The following is a 19,757-nucleotide window of genomic DNA, read 5'->3' as shown; positions in this document are numbered from 1 at the left end:
TAACATAATCATTATATTATTCTTTTCCATCATAACCAAAAAATGTCCACAAATACATAAGTATCGCCTATCCCCCAAGTTAAAAGTATACGTTATTTACTAAAATCAAATAGATAACCCAGACGTTGAAAGAAATACACACACGACTAGTTAAAACCTCCTGTCCTGCTAAAAGTTGTTTGCAAGAAAAATACCAACCCCAGTCTAGTAATGGTCATGTCAAACCTCTTGCACGAATTTATTCTGCTTAGCGCCACTTGTACCAATTGTTTTTGGGTGCTGGGACAGCGGCACCGCTGCATGTATCATGCTTACAAAAAGAATAATCGATCCTGACAGATAGACATGGTAGCAATCGTTAGCAAAATCCCCGAATTCGGAGAAAGAGATTACCAAAAATCCCTAATTGACTTCTCCGGGTAATACATTTTAGCAAACCATTCCCCATGGTTGGAGAGCGGTGGTCGTCGCGCCACGCATGCGCGGGATATGGGACTCATATAAACACAATTGCGACTTTAGTTGTGCAGACTAACGAGTACAAACTGAGACGTTACCAATTAGCTTTAACTAAATAGTTTCTTTGGCGATTGGAGGGTATGGAAGGAGTCACCGACGTGATTATTGGATGTTGCAGCCAGGTCAAAACTCGTACGCGTGATTTTCATTAGAAGAGCGCATTGGATTGTGGGAAAATTATTGCGCACATGCGCGGCGCGACGAACTCCGCCCTTTAAATATAATGTACCAGCGACAAGGCTAATTTAACTTGTATATCCGCACAATATATAAAATACAATATGGAAGACAATATATATGTTTCAATAATGTTGTTCAGTACTGCATACCCGTTTTGTTTTATTTGTATCGTAATGTGAACGCCTATAATTATTGATGTGACCAAATTACAGTATGAAGAAAGTGGATTTTTGACACCAATACACCACACTTTAATCAGCGACCCCCCCCCCCCGCACCCACTCTCATCAACAGAATCCCAAGCATACATGTTTATTTAGACGAATGTTTCATCGCGAAGTTCGATGTTTGCTTTGATTGCTGTGGTTTGAATGTCAGCTGATCAGGAGGTTTCTTGGACAGGTTTGGATTCGGGTAGTCTAGAAGCGACTGGCTGGGGTTCTTAACGGTGATATTTGATGGTGGTAAGTTTGCCATTGGGTGTTGGTTGTTCGCTGAGATTTGCATGGCAACAGGAGGTCGGATTGCTGGATTTCCGCTCTGCGATACGTTGCGGAGATTACTGAGTACTGCGGCTGCAAACTGACTGAACACTGGATTGTTGGCACTGCAACTAAAAACAAAATGGCGGATTAGAAGCAATTCCGGTATATGCAAATCATCGTTTTAAAAAACTATTATATATTTTGGATTCGAAAACAGAAAGTAGTAATATTTTGGGACCAAACAATAACACTCTTGCGACTAGACTTGCCAACAAGGCGTAATAATCGAATGATCGCCGTCAATGCATTTTGTGGACGCTGGATTATTTCGTATTTTAGCCATTCTTATTGCATTTTTGTTTTTTCGAAAAATAAAATAAAAATAATAGTCAATCAAGTTAATACTTCCATGTATTAACATTTGTAGACAACATTATACAATTAGGTTAATGAAGTGTCCAAATTTCATCATATATGACAATCATAACCAATTGTGTTAATGTAAATATCAGCTTGTAGTAAAATAATTTAGTTTTATAACATTATGTAGTAAAAACAATTTAAACATATAAACAATCACTTTCAGCAGACCAAAATGAAGATATGAATGTCGCTCAATGTAAAAACAAATAAAAATGACATCGCCATCAGCGTGGAGCTGCGTACTTTCTTGTTTTAGGGCGCACACATTACTTTGTGACAATACACATGCACAAAGTTATGATCGATTGTAGCGTTTCATTTAGTGTACTTACTTGTCGTTGTTTACTGTGTTGGGGTGAAAGGCCAAAATACACGGGTCTTCCATTTGCTGCTGTCGTTGGTGATGTTGGGATTGTAGCTTCTGTTGCAGACCTAAAAGCCGGTAATACTGATTCACTTGTTGCTGTAGTAAATTATTTTGTTGAGGGCCTTGAAAATACTGATGTTTTTGACCGTTTTGTGACCCTCCCACTTTCCAGCCCCCGACTGGACGAGCAAGTTGCTCGCCTGCTTGTTGTTGGTTGTTCTGTTGTGGTGCCATGGAGCCGACAGGCCTGAAGTTTCCCAAAGGTGCTTGGTTACATGCTGGACTGGATGTAAGAAATGGATTTGTGGTTCTAGTGTTGTTGAGGAAGGAATTCACCCGTTGTTGCACTGGTTTGGCAATGTTTCCTTGTTGAGCCGCAGCTGGTCTGTGATTTCCATTGCTGAACACGCTCATAGTAGACTTAAGTGGAAACTTCTTGGGAACAAAAGGTCTGGCAGTGGCCTGGAACCTCGTATCTTTAGCGTTATTCTTCACACTCAGATTTTTTGCTCCAGAATTCCCGTTTGAATCATTTTTCTTTTCAGGGGGATTCCCCGTCGTTTGAAAAACTGCCGCATTTACATTAAGTTTTGAAGGCATGGCGCACTGGTGAGCTGCCTTAGATTTGAATTCTTTAGCTTTCACGTATTTATCGGACTTATTGACTCCTTTTTTATCATTTTTCTTACTGCCGATCGTCTCAGTGAAGTCTTTTTGCAGTGACGTCATCAGTTCTTTACTTACATCGGTCACTGTGAAGAAAGGCACGTTTTGTTCTTCTACTTTGCGCACTTTGTCGGCCAAGTGCGCTAGTATTTCCTGTAGAATAACATTGGTAGCTTTCTCTTCCTGTCACGTGAATAGAAATGGATATATTATAACAGTATGTAAATGAGTTGTCATTGCAATTTGTCTTGGTTTTTGAGTTTCAAGAGATTCGTTCATGTACAAAATAAGGATTTTCGTTATTCAGATTTACAAGTATTTGTGTAACGCAATGCGCATGCATTTGAAATTAACAGTACGTACCTAAAATCCAAAATGCATGCGCTTTGTCGTTGTTACAATATATGTTTTTCACCAAACGAGTACCATTCTTGTGCGCAATCGAAACATTGTAGTTTACGGTAAATAATAGTCAAACTTATTTTTAAAATATGAGTTATACACATATACAATAATGATAAAAAGCACTAAAATAATGCTATGTACAATCGACAGTGTTTTAGTTTCACGTAAGGCGACGCGAATTATTACGGCCATAGGCGAGGATGATGCTACTCTTGAGGTATACACGAGGTTTCAGTTCTTTATTTAAAAATGTAAGAACATAGTTGGTTTGAATACACCCATGATGGCGCTATTCAAGTTACTTGGCGCCAGCATCAAGAATATACTTTCTATAAAAGTCATGTTATTTTTTTTTAATTGTCGGGTGTCCAGAACTCTCACCTCAGACAGCTTTGTACGCCTTTGTATACATTCTTTGTTATCATCCCGTTGATCACTGGCACCACCATTGATCCACTGGGAAAGCTTACTAACATTCCTGAAAAGGCAAATTAATATTAAAGCGGGGGAGTCGTCACCTGCGCATGCGTCAGATGGCCATAGCGTGTCATTGCTTACAAACAAGTGTCTACCCATGAACCTTTGCGTTTTAAGTGTGTGTTGTTATCGTCGCTTGGGACTCAATTGCCGCGCGTGCGCAGGTGACGACCCTCTCGCTTTAACTTATTAATACGCGATATAAAGTATGTAGTTTCTTGACCCCAAGTAGCCATCACAAAGCGATTTAATCTGAAAATTGCATAGTTACTTATAAATACTATTCGTCAATGTTTGAGCAAGTATTTTAATGATTCATAATATCTAAATAATTATCGCACTGTGGCTTGGGTCGCTAACTAACGTCAGACTTTTCTTCGCCGTTGAATTCATCTGCTGTTCCCGGTGTCCTCTGCACAAGCGATCGATAATATTATTATTATTATAAACGCGTGTAAAATACATTGTTTGTTTAGAACACGCGCTGTGCGACGACCTCCGACCTTCAATTATCATGAGAAAGCTGTGAAGTGCTTATAGGTGAAACACGACATACGAGTGCCTAATTTTGAAATGTGCTACATGTATCCGATGTCAGTGTGCGAGTACTGATACCACAGCGTCTGAAAGTCAAATATCATATTTTGCAAATTCTGTTTTATTTGCTGTTTAAAGTAAATTATATATTCATGCCTTTGTTGTTTCTACTTTCGTTAAAATTTAATAGATCTTTTTGTGAAATTAAATGCGAAGAAGTTCTTCTGCCACTCATAAATGGAGGGTATTTTAAAGCGCTGATTAATAATAAATGTAATTGTTTTATTTATCACATCATTATAATCTACTGTAGGAGAGTATACTGCTCCAAACGTCTGGCTATTTTAAACAGTTATCTAAGATAACAATTACTAAATCAACTCTAAATCATCTCAAACCAACCCTCCTTTCTTCGCTCACAAACACTTTTACACATACAAGTATCAAACTTGATTGCTTCAGTTTCACTCAACAAATCTCAAATCCACCCTATCGCGGTCTCCTGACGCCCGTCGCTCTTGCCCAATTTGTTGTTTGAAGTAGAAATATATATATATATATTTACATTTTTGTGTCAGGCAAAAGCTCCGAACATTGTAATGGGACATGTGTTTTGGGAGCCTTAATTGAACAAGTCCCGTTCCCCAGGACAAACATACAAATTTTCAGGTGAGTACCCCCCCCCCCCCCTGTTTACCAGCTCTGTGACTAAACAGCCTTACCTTGTCGAAATAAACATTGGAGTTCGCTCTAACAAGTCTTCTGTCGTGAGCGGGTTCCGAATATCGATAGAAGCCAGCCAGTCACGACCGTTTTCATACATAAATCTGTTGCGCAAAAAAATCCAGTCGTCCAAGAGAAAACTACTGATGCAGTCCAGCATATCGGGATGTGGTAGTTTACTGAAAAGTCTGTTGACTTTGACAGAGTAAAGCCATTCTTGAATGCTTTTCCTTTCTTTCATCAGTGACAGTCGGAATATTTCTTCGGCCTCGATGACTTGCAATAAATCAGGGCGAGGCATTCTTGGTATTGGTTCAAAAGAACCGTATCCAAACATTATTTAGCGTGAGAGTGAAAACTAGCTATATATCAACACATCGATGTTTATGTATGATATTGCATATGTCTACGAACCGTTTTAGTGCGAATATTAGAACGCGAGCGCCGTGGGCGCACACCAAAAGTTCGAAAGAATGTCCGCTTACTGGCAGTGCCTGTTTACGTACGCGCGTTACTAAACATAGAATGTATTTCGTAGATACGCTCTACGTGCGCTTTACCGAAAAAGTTCCATGTTTTATTATATACACTCTTATTACGCTGTGATCTCAAACACACGACGTAATTTGAAATGACGCTGTTTGTTTCGATTGATGAAAGTCGGGCGCCGCGCTGGGCCGGACGTGATACGGGAAATTATTGTCCTGATGTGAGGGCGTACTTCCCATAACATAACGAGGCATTGATATACGCGATAGTTTGTTATAAGACATTTGCATGCTGCCGTGGTTTGCGAAAATGTGAACGTATGACGTCATGGCGCGACGGCCTATTGGCAACGGATGCATTAAATAAATAAATAGCATATTTATTGAGAGATTATTTTCAGTTCAACTGGTGATTTTAATTTGCCGCAATAGCTAGAAAGCCGGAAGAGCACTTTTTGGTACGAGCAAGGTACTTTCGGGTAATAGAAACTTCTTCACACTTGTTAATGTTTCAATGTGTATCAATAAGCAGCATATAAATACCGGCGTGCGTCCAAAATTCAAGTTTGGAACATGGTAGTGAATAAAATGAATCGTTTGGTGACCATTTGTTGAGAGACGTCATTGTCTTTCAATCACGGGTAATAACGCCACCTGTGGCGATGCAGCGAGAGAGAGAGAGTAAAACATTGTTTATCAACACCAATTCCCGGACATGTACACACAGCACAACTGCCGTCCTTTACTTTACCAGTTGCCTCTCTAAAACTGGTCGCTAACATGATCGAAATGTAAAACATTTGTGAGATTTTCTGTGTCGTTTTTTTTTACAGTGACTTTTTTCACACATGTGAAAAGAAAGTTGAGACTTCTGCGGGCGGATTTTAAAGCGATAGTTGGCAACAATAATCGTATTTTGTGGTGACTGAAAAGTAAGGCCTTGCGATTTTTTTCTCATGTCCTCAAACTTATTTTTCCCCACTAATTATTATTCTAACATATCTCGCCACTATGTCGCCGAGTTTCCATTCAGTTGTTCAAAACAAGCCATATTCTAAACCAATCGTTTGTGTCCACACTACCAATCATTCACGATTCAAATTACTAGTAGTTGAGAGAGGACGATTTAAGACGTCATTTCGATGATGCAAACTACGTCTTCGTAAATACAGTAAAACGAAGAACAATGCGTTGCATTTCAAAGACGTTTAATGTGAAACAGGCTTGTATTACACTAATTCTATGTATTTTTCAAATTATTGCATTATTAACGAAACAAATTTTTCTTGTTTAAAACACATGTTTTTGCACGGGAACAATAAAGTTATTATTACCCAACCTAACGTGTTTTGACCAAGCATAGAAAATCAGGTGAGAAATTTCACACGGCTTCGTTGGAACTTGAATGGAATTATCTCTGTTATACAGAAGTTGGGACACACTTGGAAGACTTTACTGTAAACATCATTTTACATAGACAAGAAATCAACACGATGAAAAAGAGGAATTGGTTTTCTTATTAAAATGCCTAATAAAAATACCATCCAAGAGTGAAACGATTGAAAAAATGTATTTCATAATTATACCCCATTTGAAAAGGAGTAAGTCGCCGATGTTTAATGATAAAAAATAAGATTTACTCAATAACTGGGTTGGCCGGGTTTCGCATCAAATGGGTTGGCCGGGTTTCGCATCGAATGGGTTGGCCGGGTTTCGCATCAAATGGGTTGGCCGGGTTTCGCATCAAACAGGTTGGCCGGGTTTCGCATCAAATGGGTTGGCCGGGTTTCGCATCAAATGGGTTGGCCGGGTTTCGCATCAAACAGGTTGGCCGGGTTTCGCATCAAATGGGTTGGCCGGGTTTCGCATCAAATGGGTTGGCCGGGTTTCGCATCGAATGGGTTGGCCGGTTTCGCATCAAATGGGTTGGTCAGGTTTCGCATCAAATGGGTTGGCCGGGTTTAGCATCAAATAATATAAATTCGGATTTTTATTTTGTTTAGTATGGTCTCCCATTATATACAGTGAGTTGTTTACAATTTGCAGTACGCAATGGTTGATTGGCAAGAACCGATTGGAGGCACCCAAAGATAAAATAATGGCGGTGTTCGTTGTCGTTGATACAACTCGTGGGCAACGTCGTCATGCCTCAGTGGTTGCAAGCTTTTGCTGATCAGTTAGCGATATTCACAGGATGTAAGCAAAAATGTAAACACATGACGTCATGGTGCGACAGCCTATGATCAAAATAAATATTAATACCGTTCCTTGTTAGAAATGAAGAATTAAATTTTTAATAGATGGGCACTGACAAGTATGTGAAATTTTACATAATATTCGTAAGGGTCGTAGTGGAGCGTTTGTTTTTGTCTGTCGTTTTAGTTGTTTATACTGAATTTGGGCACACATACAAGTTAGAACAACGAGAAGTGAATACGACTTATATTCATTATCTGCAAGTCATGCAGAAGTACTTACAGGGAATCGGTGAGTGAAAGTGGACTATCAATACGGATTTTTGTTGTGCTGTACTCGACTAATGAGATAGTAGATTTGCATGACAACAGACTCGGGAAATGTATACGTCTTTCTCCTTGTACGCGGAACTCCACGGGGTTTTCCCTTTTTTGGATTCCTGCGACTTCATATACGGCTCCTTTCAGGAAATGCATTTGCGACACCCACCCCTAATCTACGTGTCCTGAACAGAGATATATATAATTAAAATGGGTGGGGGGGGACTAGAGGGGCAAGGTTAAAAAAATCATCATATTGTTTCACCCTCGCTCACAGGTAGCCACAGATTATTGACACAAGAAAACTATAAATACCCATCTATCACACCACAACTCAACAACTGAATGTTTAAAGGGGGAGGGTCGTCACTTGCGCATGCGCGGTAATTGAGTCCCAAGCGACGATAACAATACACGCTAAAAACGTGAAGGCTCATGGGTAGACGCTTGTTTGTAAACAATGACACGCTACGCTATCTGACGCATGCGCAGGTGACGACTCCCTCGCTTTAATTTAAATACATGTAGTATGAGAATAGTTTCTGTGGTCGTTCAAGTTGGAATGTGACAAGAAAGCGACCGGCGTGTGCGGCGGGAACCGTCTTCAAAACGAGCCCCGTGTTGTGACGTAAACATATGAGAGTAAATTAAAACACTTAAACCACCTCAAAACATGTTTTTCTGTACTGTACAAAGTGTGTCGAGTGTTTTACATTTATGACTTCAATCCCACTAAAACAATTACAAATGTATTAAGTTCACATCAATTCTACACACGTAACATTGAGGTCATACAAGAGCGAATTACTCTAATAACAGAGTAAAATATGAGATGGCCCATGATGCTCTACTTCATTTTATATTTTGCTATTTTCTCTAGTGGAAACGTTGTGTGAATATTCTTTCAATGTAACATCTCGGTGTGAACATATTCCCTCACTACTACATGTGTATAGTACGGTGTTAGTTGGTTCGCTTATTTGAGGGGGTGTTTGTAACATGGAGCTCCATGTGTGTACTAGTATTTAGATGACTTGGCAGTGAATGACTTGTTTGTTGACTTGATATTATAATGCCTTACATCGTCTTTAAACATAATAAATTAAACCAAAGATTTATAGGATTAGTAATATGGATCAAGTCGCCCGAAATGCGATATAATCACAAAATTGTAAGAAAAAATACATGTGTTGTTTGGAGTTGAATGCGACGATAGTCTTGGTCATTTTAATCCTGTCTAGCAATCGAACATTTTCAAGGATTCACGGCGTTCTGTGACGCTATTGGTTACAACTACGTTCGATTGACGCGCACGGAATGGGGTCGCTTTCAAACGTTCACAAACCGCGAGAGTTCGTTTCTCTTGAGATGTCCATTTCGCCTATCACCGTGCATGGTTATGCGTACTCTGATCTTATAAATTTTTGATTACATATAAAACGTTGATATTAGACACATAATGACGTATACAACGCGTATAAAATCAAAGACACTAAAAAATAGTGTCTTCAATAACATACATTGTTTGTTTACATGAAATTCGAACACGCGCTGCGCGACGACCACCGTCCTTTAAAGGGGAGGGTCGTCACCTGCGCACGCGCGAAAATTGAGTCTTAAGCGACGATAACAACACACGCTAAAAACGCAAAGGCTCATGGGTAGACGCTTGTTTGTAAACAATGACACGCTATGGCCATCTGACGCATGCGCAAGTGACGACTCTCCCGCTTTAACTGACACATCGCCGGATGCAATTACTTCAAATAAAAAAGTAAGACCCCAAATCGTTAAAAGTGGAATAAATACAGTCATCCTAGTCATATATTATATATTATATATCGCCACTGAGTAAATGTACATTGCAGAAAGCTGCTATATCAAAACCCATAACTGTGCTGTGGAAACGCGCATTTGCATTGTCCAATCAAAACTCGTACACGCGAGGCGCATATATTAACCCTGCCTTTAAAAGTTAGCATGAAGTAATTACATTTGGGTGTACACGAATTACGATTTAAGAGTGGAAAAGTTTCGTTATACCCACTTCCTGTTCATTTTGTGTGTATGGGTGAGTGTATGTTTGAAGGGCGGTAGTCGTCGCGCCGCGCATGCGCAATATATGGGTGTCATATAAACAAAGATGGCGACTTTGACTGTTGTGCATACCAACTAGTACACATTGAGAGGTGGCCGAGCTTTAATTAGGTTTTTTGGGGGATGATTGGAGGGTACTGAAGGAGTCGTCCGCGGTAATTAGTGCAAGTGGCGCCCAGGGCAAAACTCGTTTATCAATGTTTATCAACACAATTAATTAATTATGTTTTCTTTATTTTTTACTCCTTTTATGTCACCTTAAAAAACGAATCCAACGGGTCTTTGAGGTTTACTTTCAATAGATCGCAGCAGTACTACATAAGTAACTCGGGGGGGGGGGCATTAATAGCGTGGTAGCTCAAGCAACTTTTACCACGTAACGCTTTTACTTTAACATTTCAATATTCTGTAAATGAAAAATTTCGCAAACATGTCACGTCACATTTTCTTTTCAGTCAGGTTTACATCCTTCCACGCCCCCATCAGAAATAATGGCTTAAAATTAATACATACTTCCTGTTCTGTTTTTTTTTTAATTACCTTATGAGGATAAAGGCGACTGTTGCGTATAAGTATGTACAATACGGGTGCCGCTCAGTTACCGGCGAAGCACTCGGCATGATATGGTCACCGACTGGAGTCTATGATGTCTATGATCCATGTGAGTTTATTAACACTTTAAGTCGACTTTACTAAATTTCAAGGTGACTTTACGAGTAACAGTCAATTTATAAGTTGGCTTTACTCATCACGTCCCGTTTTGTTTTGCAGTGAAATTTGTCCAAGAACGGAATATGATTTTTCAGGCGGTGCTGGCACTCTGTCTATGGACAAAAGTCAAATCAGGAGACTCGACTTTATTTTTTCGCGAGAACCCACAAAACACCACAGTTGTGGAAGGTGACACTCTGCGGCTGCGCTGTGGCGTGTATTCTCACGTAGACCAGTATTCGATAGTGTGGTATATAGACGGGATGAAATTACAAGAAGACGCGAACAGAGCAGACTACGGAATCGTGGGATTTCGCTTTGTTCCTGACTGGGCCGTTACACTGACCATTGAAGACGTGAGATTGGAAGCAGCTAAACAATACAAGTGTGGCGCGACGAACTCTGCCACTGACAAGGAAATATTTTCCGATATAGCCGTGGTTGAAGTTCTCGACAATGACACGTTTCCAAACTGTCTGATAGATATCCCATTAAACAGTCAAATTGAAGATCTGTTCCCAGGCATGCGCGTGACGTTGTCGTGCCTTTCAAGTTTGACGACACCCGTTATGCTGACCATTGCCAATGCACACGGTGAACTTATCACTAAGAATACTAGCAGTGAAATCACGTATACATTAGAACTAGAATCGTACCACAATTTGAATGTGTATACGTGCATAGCTAGCGATGGTTCGTTCGCACACGTCCATCGTTGCAGTTTTGCCACGCTGCACGTGAACTACGCGCCGAAAATCACGCTAGAGAGAATCGAAAGCTTGTATGATCACGAGATGGAAATGATAAGATGTCATATCGACGCTAGTCCGCTCGTTCGGCATTACATATGGAAGGTCAACAAGGTAACTCCGAATATCACTGATCTTGGCGACTCGTTGATAATCGAAATACACGATAGGTACGAAATGTTATATATTGGCGGTTTATTTGCGTCCAGTCACAGTGGAGCCGTAGTCGTCGAATGTGGAGGAAGTAACGAGTACGGTACTAAATTTGATTCTTTGAATTTCACCGTTTCCTATTCAGACACACAGAATAACTATACCCCCATCACTGTAGCTCTTGTAGTCGTCGTTTTGTTATTCGTCGTTGTTTTAACATTCGTATGCTCCACACTGGTGTTGATATGGAATAAAAAACAGAGCGGTGTTCGTATTGTTGGTCCCTGTTGCGATTATACGTTTAAATGTGAACGAGGTGGACGTGAAGTTGGCGCGCAAGTATCGCGTTCAGGAAGATCGGATCAGTATACCTCCAGCTGTATCTACGAAACCTTTAGAGGTATACCGGGATTGATGGCGGAGAATGGCGACGAACAAGGAGTGGGCGGTGGAAAATCAAACGATGTTTATTGTCGAGATCAACATGGAAATGTCTACAATGACACGGGTCGTTCAAGATTCTATTTCCAAGACGTAACCAACGTTTCAGAAATATTACGAGACAGTTTGAACGAGCCCGAAAACTTGTGCTCAGAACGACTTGAACAGGTTCACTCCGAGCCCTCATCGGCGGCGACGTCGCATCAAATAGATGTGTACGAAGCGATGCAGTCGACGCTCAAAAGACAGACAGAAAGAGAGGGAAACGCTACTATCACCACGAGAAGTAAGGAGGCAAATCCACCAAACACATGTGAATGCGATCTGAACATATATATGACTCCAACTAAAGTAAGAATACCGAATACTGCCGAACAGAATGTGTACACGAGTATGGGAGACAACGCGAACGTCGATGAAGTGGTGCCACGTTGATGCATACTTGAAATCCATGTTATATCGCGAATACAAAGCTAATTGCGCATTGCATAAGCCTGACACACAGCGAATCTATGTTATATTGCTTGAGACAAAGCTGAGTTATAATCCCTATATCATATCGCGAATCTATGTTATATCTCTTGGGGCAAAGATCATTGTTATAATCCAGATATATCGCGAATCTGTTGTATTGCTTGAGGCAAAGATCATTGTTATAATCCAGATATCATATTGCGAATCTATGTTATATTGCTTAAGTCAAAGATCATTGTTATAATCCAGATATATCGCGAATCTATATTGTATTGCTTGTAGCAAAGATCATTGTTATAATCCAGATATCATATCGCGAATATATGTTGTATTGCTTGAGGCAAAGCTCAGTTATAATCCCGATATTATATCACGAATCTATGTTATATCGCTTGAGGCAAAGATCATTGTTATAATCCAGATATATCGCGAATCTATGTTGTATTGCTTGAGGCAAAGATCAGTGTTATAATCCAAATATCATATCGTGAATCTATGTTATATTGCTTAAGTCAAAGATCATTGTTATAATCCAGATATCATATTGCGAATCTATGTTATATCGCTTGAGGCAAAGATCATTGTTATAAACCAGATATATCGCGAATCTATGTTGTATTGCTTGAGGCAAAGATCATTGTTATAATCCACATATCTATCGAATCTATATTGTATTGCTTGTAGCAAAGATCATTGTTATAATCCAGATATCATATCGCGAATATATGTTGTATTGCTTGAGGCAAAGCTCAGTTATAATCCCGATATTATATCACGAATCTATGTTATATCGCTTGAGGCAAAGATCATTGTTATAATCCAGATATATCGCGAATCTATGTTGTATTGCTTGAGGCAAAGATCAGTGTTATAATCCAAATATCATATCGTGAATCTATGTTATATTGCTTAAGTCAAAGATCATTGTTATAATCCAGATATCATATTGCGAATCTATGTTATATCGCTTGAGGCAAAGATCATTGTTATAAACCAGATATATCGCGAATCTATGTTGTATTGCTTGAGGCAAAGATCAGTGTTATAATCCAGATATATCGCGAATCTATGTTGTATTGCTTGAGGAAAAGATCATTGTTATAATCAAGATATATCGCAAATCTATGTTGTATTGCTTGAGGCAAAGATCATTGTTATAATCCTGACATCATATCGCGAATCTATGTTATATATCGCTTGAGGCAAAGATAATTGTTATAATCCAGATATCATATCGCGAATTTATATTATATTGCTTGAGGCAAAGCTCAGTTATAATCCCGATATCATATCACGAATCTATGTTACATCGCTTGAGGCAAAGATCATTGTTATAATCCAGATATCATATCGCGAATCTGTTATATTGCTTGGGGCAAAGCTCAGTTATAATCTATTTATCATATCACGAATCTATATTGTATTGCTTGAGGCAAATGTTATGATAAGGATTAGATGTGCTGGTATGTGACAGGTGGTGTTCTCAGCACGGTACATGTGTAGATGTGCTGGTATGTGACTGGTGGTGTTCTCAGCACAGTACACGTGTAGATGTGCTTGTATGTGACTGGTGGTGTTCTCAGCACAGTACATGTGTAGATGTGCTGATATGTGACTGGTGGTGTTCTCAGCACGGTACATGTGTAGATGTGCTGGTATGTGACTGGTGGTGTTCTCAGCACGGTACATGTGTAGATGTACTGGTATGTGACTGGTGGTGTTCTCAGCACGATACATGTGTAGATGTGCTGGTATGTGACTGGTGGTGTTCTCAGCACAGTACATGTGTAGATGTGCTGGTATGTGACTGGTGGTGTTCTCAGCACAGTACATGTGTAGATGTGCTGGTATGTGACAGGTGGTGTTCTCAGCACGGTACATGTGTAGATGTGCTGATATATGACTGGTGGTGTTCTCAGCACGGCACATGTGGAGATGTGCTGATATGTGACTAATGGTGTTCTTAGCACGGTACATGTGTAGATGTGCTGGTATGTGACTGGTGGTGTTCTCAGCACGGTACATGTGTAGACGTGCTGGTATGTGACTGGTGGTGTTCTCAGCACGGTACATGTGTAGATGTGCTGATATGTGACTGGTGGTGTTCTCAGCACGGTACATGTGTAGATATGCTGGTATGTGACTGGTGGTGTTCTCAGCACAGTACATGTGTAGATGTGCTGGTATGTGACTGGTGGTGTTCTCAGCACGCTACATGTGTAGATGTGCTGATATGTGACTGGTGGTGTTCTCAGCACAGTACATGTGTAAATGTGCAGATATGTGACTGGTGGTGTTCTCAGCACGGTACATGTGTAGATGTACTGGTATGTGACTGGTGGTGTTCTCAGCACAGTAGATGTGCTGGTATGTGACTGGTGGTGTTCTCAGCACGGTACATGTGTAGATGTGCTGATATGTGACTGGTGATGTTCTCAGCATGGTACATGTGTAGATGTACTGGTATGTGACTGGTGGTGTTCTCAGCATGGTACATGTGTAGATGTGCTGGTATGTGACTGGTGGTGTTCTCAGCACGGTACATGTGTAGACGTGCTGATATGTGACTGGTGGTGTTCTCAGCACAGTACATGTGTAAATGTGCAGATATGTGACTGGTGGTGTTCTCAGCACGGTACATGTGTAGATGTACTGGTATGTGACTGGTGGTGTTCTCAGCACAGTAGATGTGCTGGTATGTGACTGGTGGTGTTCTCAGCACGGTACATGTGTAGATGTGCTGATATGTGACTGGTGATGTTCTCAGCACGGTACATGTGTAGATGTACTGGTATGTGACTGGTGGTGTTCTCAGCATAGTACATGTGTAGATGTGCTGGTATGTGACTGGTGGTGTTCTCAGCACGGTACATGTGTAGACGTGCTGGTATGTGACTGGTGGTGTTCTCAGCACGGTACATGTGTAGATGTGCTGGTATGTGACTGGTGGTGTTCTCAGCACGGTACATGTGTAGATGTACTGGTATGTGACTGGTGGTGTTCTCAGCACGATACATGTGTAGATGTGCTGGTATGTGACTGGTGGTGTTCTCAGCACAGTACATGTGTAGATGTGCTGGTATGTGACTGGTGGTGTTCTCAGCACAGTACATGTGTAGATGTGCTGGTATGTGACAGGTGGTGTTCTCAGCACGGTACATGTGTAGATGTGCTGATATATGACTGGTGGTGTTCTCAGCACGGCACATGTGGAGATGTGCTGATATGTGACTAATGGTGTTCTTAGCACGGTACATGTGTAGATGTGCTGGTATGTGACTGGTGGTGTTCTCAGCACGGTACATGTGTAGACGTGCTGGTATGTGACTGGTGGTGTTCTCAGCACGGTACATGTGTAGATGTGCTGATATGTGACTGGTGGTGTTCTCAGCACGGTACATGTGTAGATATGCTGGTATGTGACTGGTGGTGTTCTCAGCACAGTACATGTGTAGATGTGCTGGTATGTGACTGGTGGTGTTCTCAGCACGCTACATGTGTAGATGTGCTGATATGTGACTGGTGGTGTTCTCAGCACAGTACATGTGTAAATGTGCAGATATGTGACTGGTGGTGTTCTCAGCACGGTACATGTGTAGATGTACTGGTATGTGACTGGTGGTGTTCTCAGCACAGTAGATGTGCTGGTATGTGACTGGTGGTGTTCTCAGCACGGTACATGTGTAGATGTGCTGATATGTGACTGGTGATGTTCTCAGCACGGTACATGTGTAGATGTACTGGTATGTGACTGGTGGTGTTCTCAGCATGGTACATGTGTAGATGTGCTGGTATGTGACTGGTGGTGTTCTCAGCACGGTACATGTGTAGACGTGCTGATATGTGACTGGTGGTGTTTTCAGCACAGTACATGTGTAAATGTGCAGATATGTGACTGGTGGTGTTCTCAGCACGGTACATGTGTAGATGTACTGGTATGTGACTGGTGGTGTTCTCAGCACAGTAGATGTGCTGGTATGTGACTGGTGGTGTTCTCAGCACGGTACATGTGTAGATGTGCTGATATTTGACTGGTGATGTTCTCAGCACGGTACATGTGTAGATGTACTGGTATGTGACTGGTGGTGTTCTCAGCATAGTACATGTGTAGATGTGCTGGTATGTGACTGGTGGTGTTCTCAGCACGGTACATGTGTAGACGTGCTGGTATGTGACTGGTGGTGTTCTCAGCATGGTACATGTGTAGATGTGCTGATATGTGACTGGTGGTGTTCTCAGCACGGTACATGTGGAGATGTGCTGATATGTGACTGATGGAGTTCTCAGCACAGTACATGTGTAAATGTGCAGATATGTGACTGGTGGTGTTATCAGCACGGTACATGTGTAGATGTACTGGTATGTGACTGGTGGTGTTCTCAGCACAGTACATGTGTAGATGTGCTGGTATGTAACTGGTGGTGTTCTCAGCACGTTACATGTGTAGATGTGCTGATATGTGACTGGTGGTGTTCTCAGCACAGTACATGTGTAAATGTGCAGATATGTGACTGGTGGTGTTATCAGCACGGTACATGTGTAGATGTACTGGTATGTGACTGGTGGTGTTCTCAGCACAGTACATGTGTAGATGTGCTGGTATGTGACTGGTGGTGTTCTCAGCACGGTACATGTGGAAATGTGCTGGTATGTGACTGGTGGTGTTCTCAGCACGGTACATGTGTAGATGTGCTGGTATGTGACTGGTGTTGTTCTCAGCACAGTACATGTGTAGATGTGCAGATATGTGACTGGTGGTGTTCTCAGCACGGTACATGTGTAAATGTGCTGGTATGTGACTGGTGGTGTTCTCAGCACGGTACATGTGTAGATGTGCTTGTATGTTACTGGTGGAGTTTCCAGCACGGTACATGTGGAGATGTGTTGGTATGTGACTGGTGGTGTTCTCAGCACGGTACATGTGTAGACGTGTTGGTATGTGACTGGTGGTGTTCTCAGCACGGTACATGTGTAGATGTGCTGAAATGTGACTGGTGGTGTTCTCAGCACGGTACATGTGTAGATGTGCTGGTATGTGACTGGTGGTGTTCTCAGCACGGTACATGTGTAGATGTGCTGGTATGTGACTGGTGGTGTTCTCAGCACGGTACATGTGTAGACGTGTTGGTATGTGACTGGTGGTGTTCTCAGCACGGTACATGTGTAGATGTGCTGAAATGTGACTGGTGGTGTTCTCAGCACGGTACACATGAATTATATGTTGGAGTTACATTAAAAACAGCAAATTTGGTGATCTTTCTGTAAAAGTTAACTTTTCACAAATTGTCAAATAGTTTAAATTAAATTTAATATTGTTTTTCTCTATTTCATTGTTAATTTTGAATTAAATGCAGTGGGTGCAATTTCTTATTATAAAACAAATGCTTATTTTGAATTCTATAACATGCTTTGTTGCTGCGCTCCAGAATCCCTTTGTTTTTGGTGATATGATTTGCCCCAGTCTGATTGTATTCCCGGCGTTTCCTTTCTTTTTCAAGTTTATACAGTGGCCCACAGGTGTCACTTCATTTTTTACACTTATTCTATAAAACCAAAGTTAAACATCTCAAAACTTCATATTTCAAAATCATCACCCAAATGTAAACACCACCAAATTTTAACTTCTGAAACAAAACTATTTCTCTTGAAATCATGCACCAGAATTGGAATTTTTCACAACATAACTTTTCTAACTTTCATCTACAGAATTTTAATTTATTTTAATTATATTTCACAAAACAACTATTTAATAAAATAAGAAATTGGCGAATTCGCCGCCAATGTATTTGTTGTTATCGACTGTGCATCCAAATAGCATAGGTGCTTACTCGCGACAGTGTCCAATATGTTAGCTTGACATGTAGGCGTGAGTAGCACCCTCGTCAGGCTACCAATATGTCTGTCAAACAAAAAAATCTTTGTACAAGTACTACCCCCTCTACAGTTTATATTCTCTTAGTTTTTCCTTTTGTTTTTCCGTGCATTGCGGGCCTTCAGGCAAAACTAAAAATCAAAGTTAACCTCTGGTGACCTTGCCCTTTGTTGCATATTATTATTTCATTGATCAATTTTTTTAAATATGAATATGCATTGTCATAATTAAGTTTTAGGATTGATCAAATATACTGTCACACTCATCATCAAAGTTGTATAATTTACCAACTGTAGCCTGATAAGTTGACGTAGGTGGCGCCCTGGACTGCTGCAAACCCCACCTACAGCAACTTATCAGACTATTACCAACTGGAGCTTTGATACATGCATAGTAATGAGATGGTGTTTATTGATGAACTACGACTGCATAGAGTTCAAATATTACCATAAAGATATAACCACTCACATTTTGACATCTTGGAAAAATACCGGTAACTGATTTTTCTTTTTTCGGGAACAATTTGAGAATGGTTGTAACTAAATAACAAAGTATGGTGACAATATTTTAATTGTTTTATGTTTTTTTTACAAAATCATAAATAAAGTTGCAATCATAACTTGCATAATTATGTATTATAATTATTCAGAAGTTGGATGTCTGTGAAGTGTGTTTTAAATTATAATATAAAAGCTCTATAATTGTGTTTATGGTTTAATAGTGTGTGCATGTGTGTGTGAGCGTGCGTGTGTGTGTCGTTCGTTCCCCTGATATGGCAAGAACCAATTACCATATTTCAACAAAACTTGGTACATAGATGCTCTTGGATAATGCTCAGACCTGGTTAGTTTTTGGTTGAAATCTGTGCATATTAATTACATAATCTGCATATTAATTAACCAAAACATTTTCCCCTTTTTCTCATGTACTATTGAACAGATTTCAATAAAATTTGGTACATACTCTAGAACAATGCGCAGACGTGATTAGTTTTGGGCTGAAATTCCGTGCATATTAATTACCTAATTACCATAATAATCAACCAAATTGAAACTCAATATTGCATAGCACACATCTTATATTGACAGATCAAGTAAGTCTACACCAAGTTTGGTCTCTTTTGGACAATTAGATATTAAGAAAAATTCAAAATTAATTAAATATGCAAATGAGCTTGTTAATTAAGTTGAAACTCAATATTGAATAGCACATATCGTATATTGACAAATCAAGTCAGTCTATACCAGCTTTGGTCTCATTTGGACTAATCACAAGATATCAACAAAAATTCGAAATTCCTTAAATATGCAAATGAGCTCGTTTATTGAATTGAAACTCAATATTGCACAGCATATATCTTATATTGACAAATCAAGTCTCTACCAAGTTTGGTCTGATATTAACAAGAATTCAAATTAATAATTAAATAGGCAAATGAGCTCATTGTTTCCATGAAAACATAAATCAATGTGCA

The 19,757-nt window shown here is 40.2% G+C and overlaps 1 protein-coding gene across 1 annotated transcript; it reads left to right on the top strand.

Annotated features, from left to right (window-relative positions):
* The first annotated feature begins 10,426 nt into the window (after positions 1 to 10,426).
* On the top strand, positions 10,427 to 12,372 carry LOC146736611 (uncharacterized). Its single transcript, XM_085505340.1, has 2 exons — positions 10,427 to 10,544; positions 10,655 to 12,372. The coding sequence occupies exons 1-2, from the start codon at positions 10,427 to 10,429 to the stop codon at positions 12,370 to 12,372; spliced, it is 1,836 nt and encodes a 611-aa protein (XP_085361466.1).
* Positions 12,373 to 19,757: the final 7,385 nt, after the last annotated feature.

Source organism: Saccoglossus kowalevskii, chromosome 11 (assembly GCF_978046115.1).
Source record: "Saccoglossus kowalevskii chromosome 11, keSacKowa6.1, whole genome shotgun sequence".
Lineage (NCBI taxonomy): Eukaryota > Metazoa > Hemichordata > Enteropneusta > Harrimaniidae > Saccoglossus > Saccoglossus kowalevskii.
The sequence above is the reverse complement of the archived record's forward strand: the minus strand, read 5'-3'. Positions and strand labels throughout refer to the sequence as shown.

Coding starts and splice junctions, on each gene's coding strand:
- LOC146736611 (XM_085505340.1), top strand. CDS start 10,427: ATGAGGATAAAGGCGACTGTTGCGTATAAGTATGTACAATACGGGTGC. Junction 10,545..10,654: donor CTATGATGTCTATGATCCAT/GTGAGTTTATTA, acceptor TTTGTTTTGCAG/TGAAATTTGTCCAAGAACGG.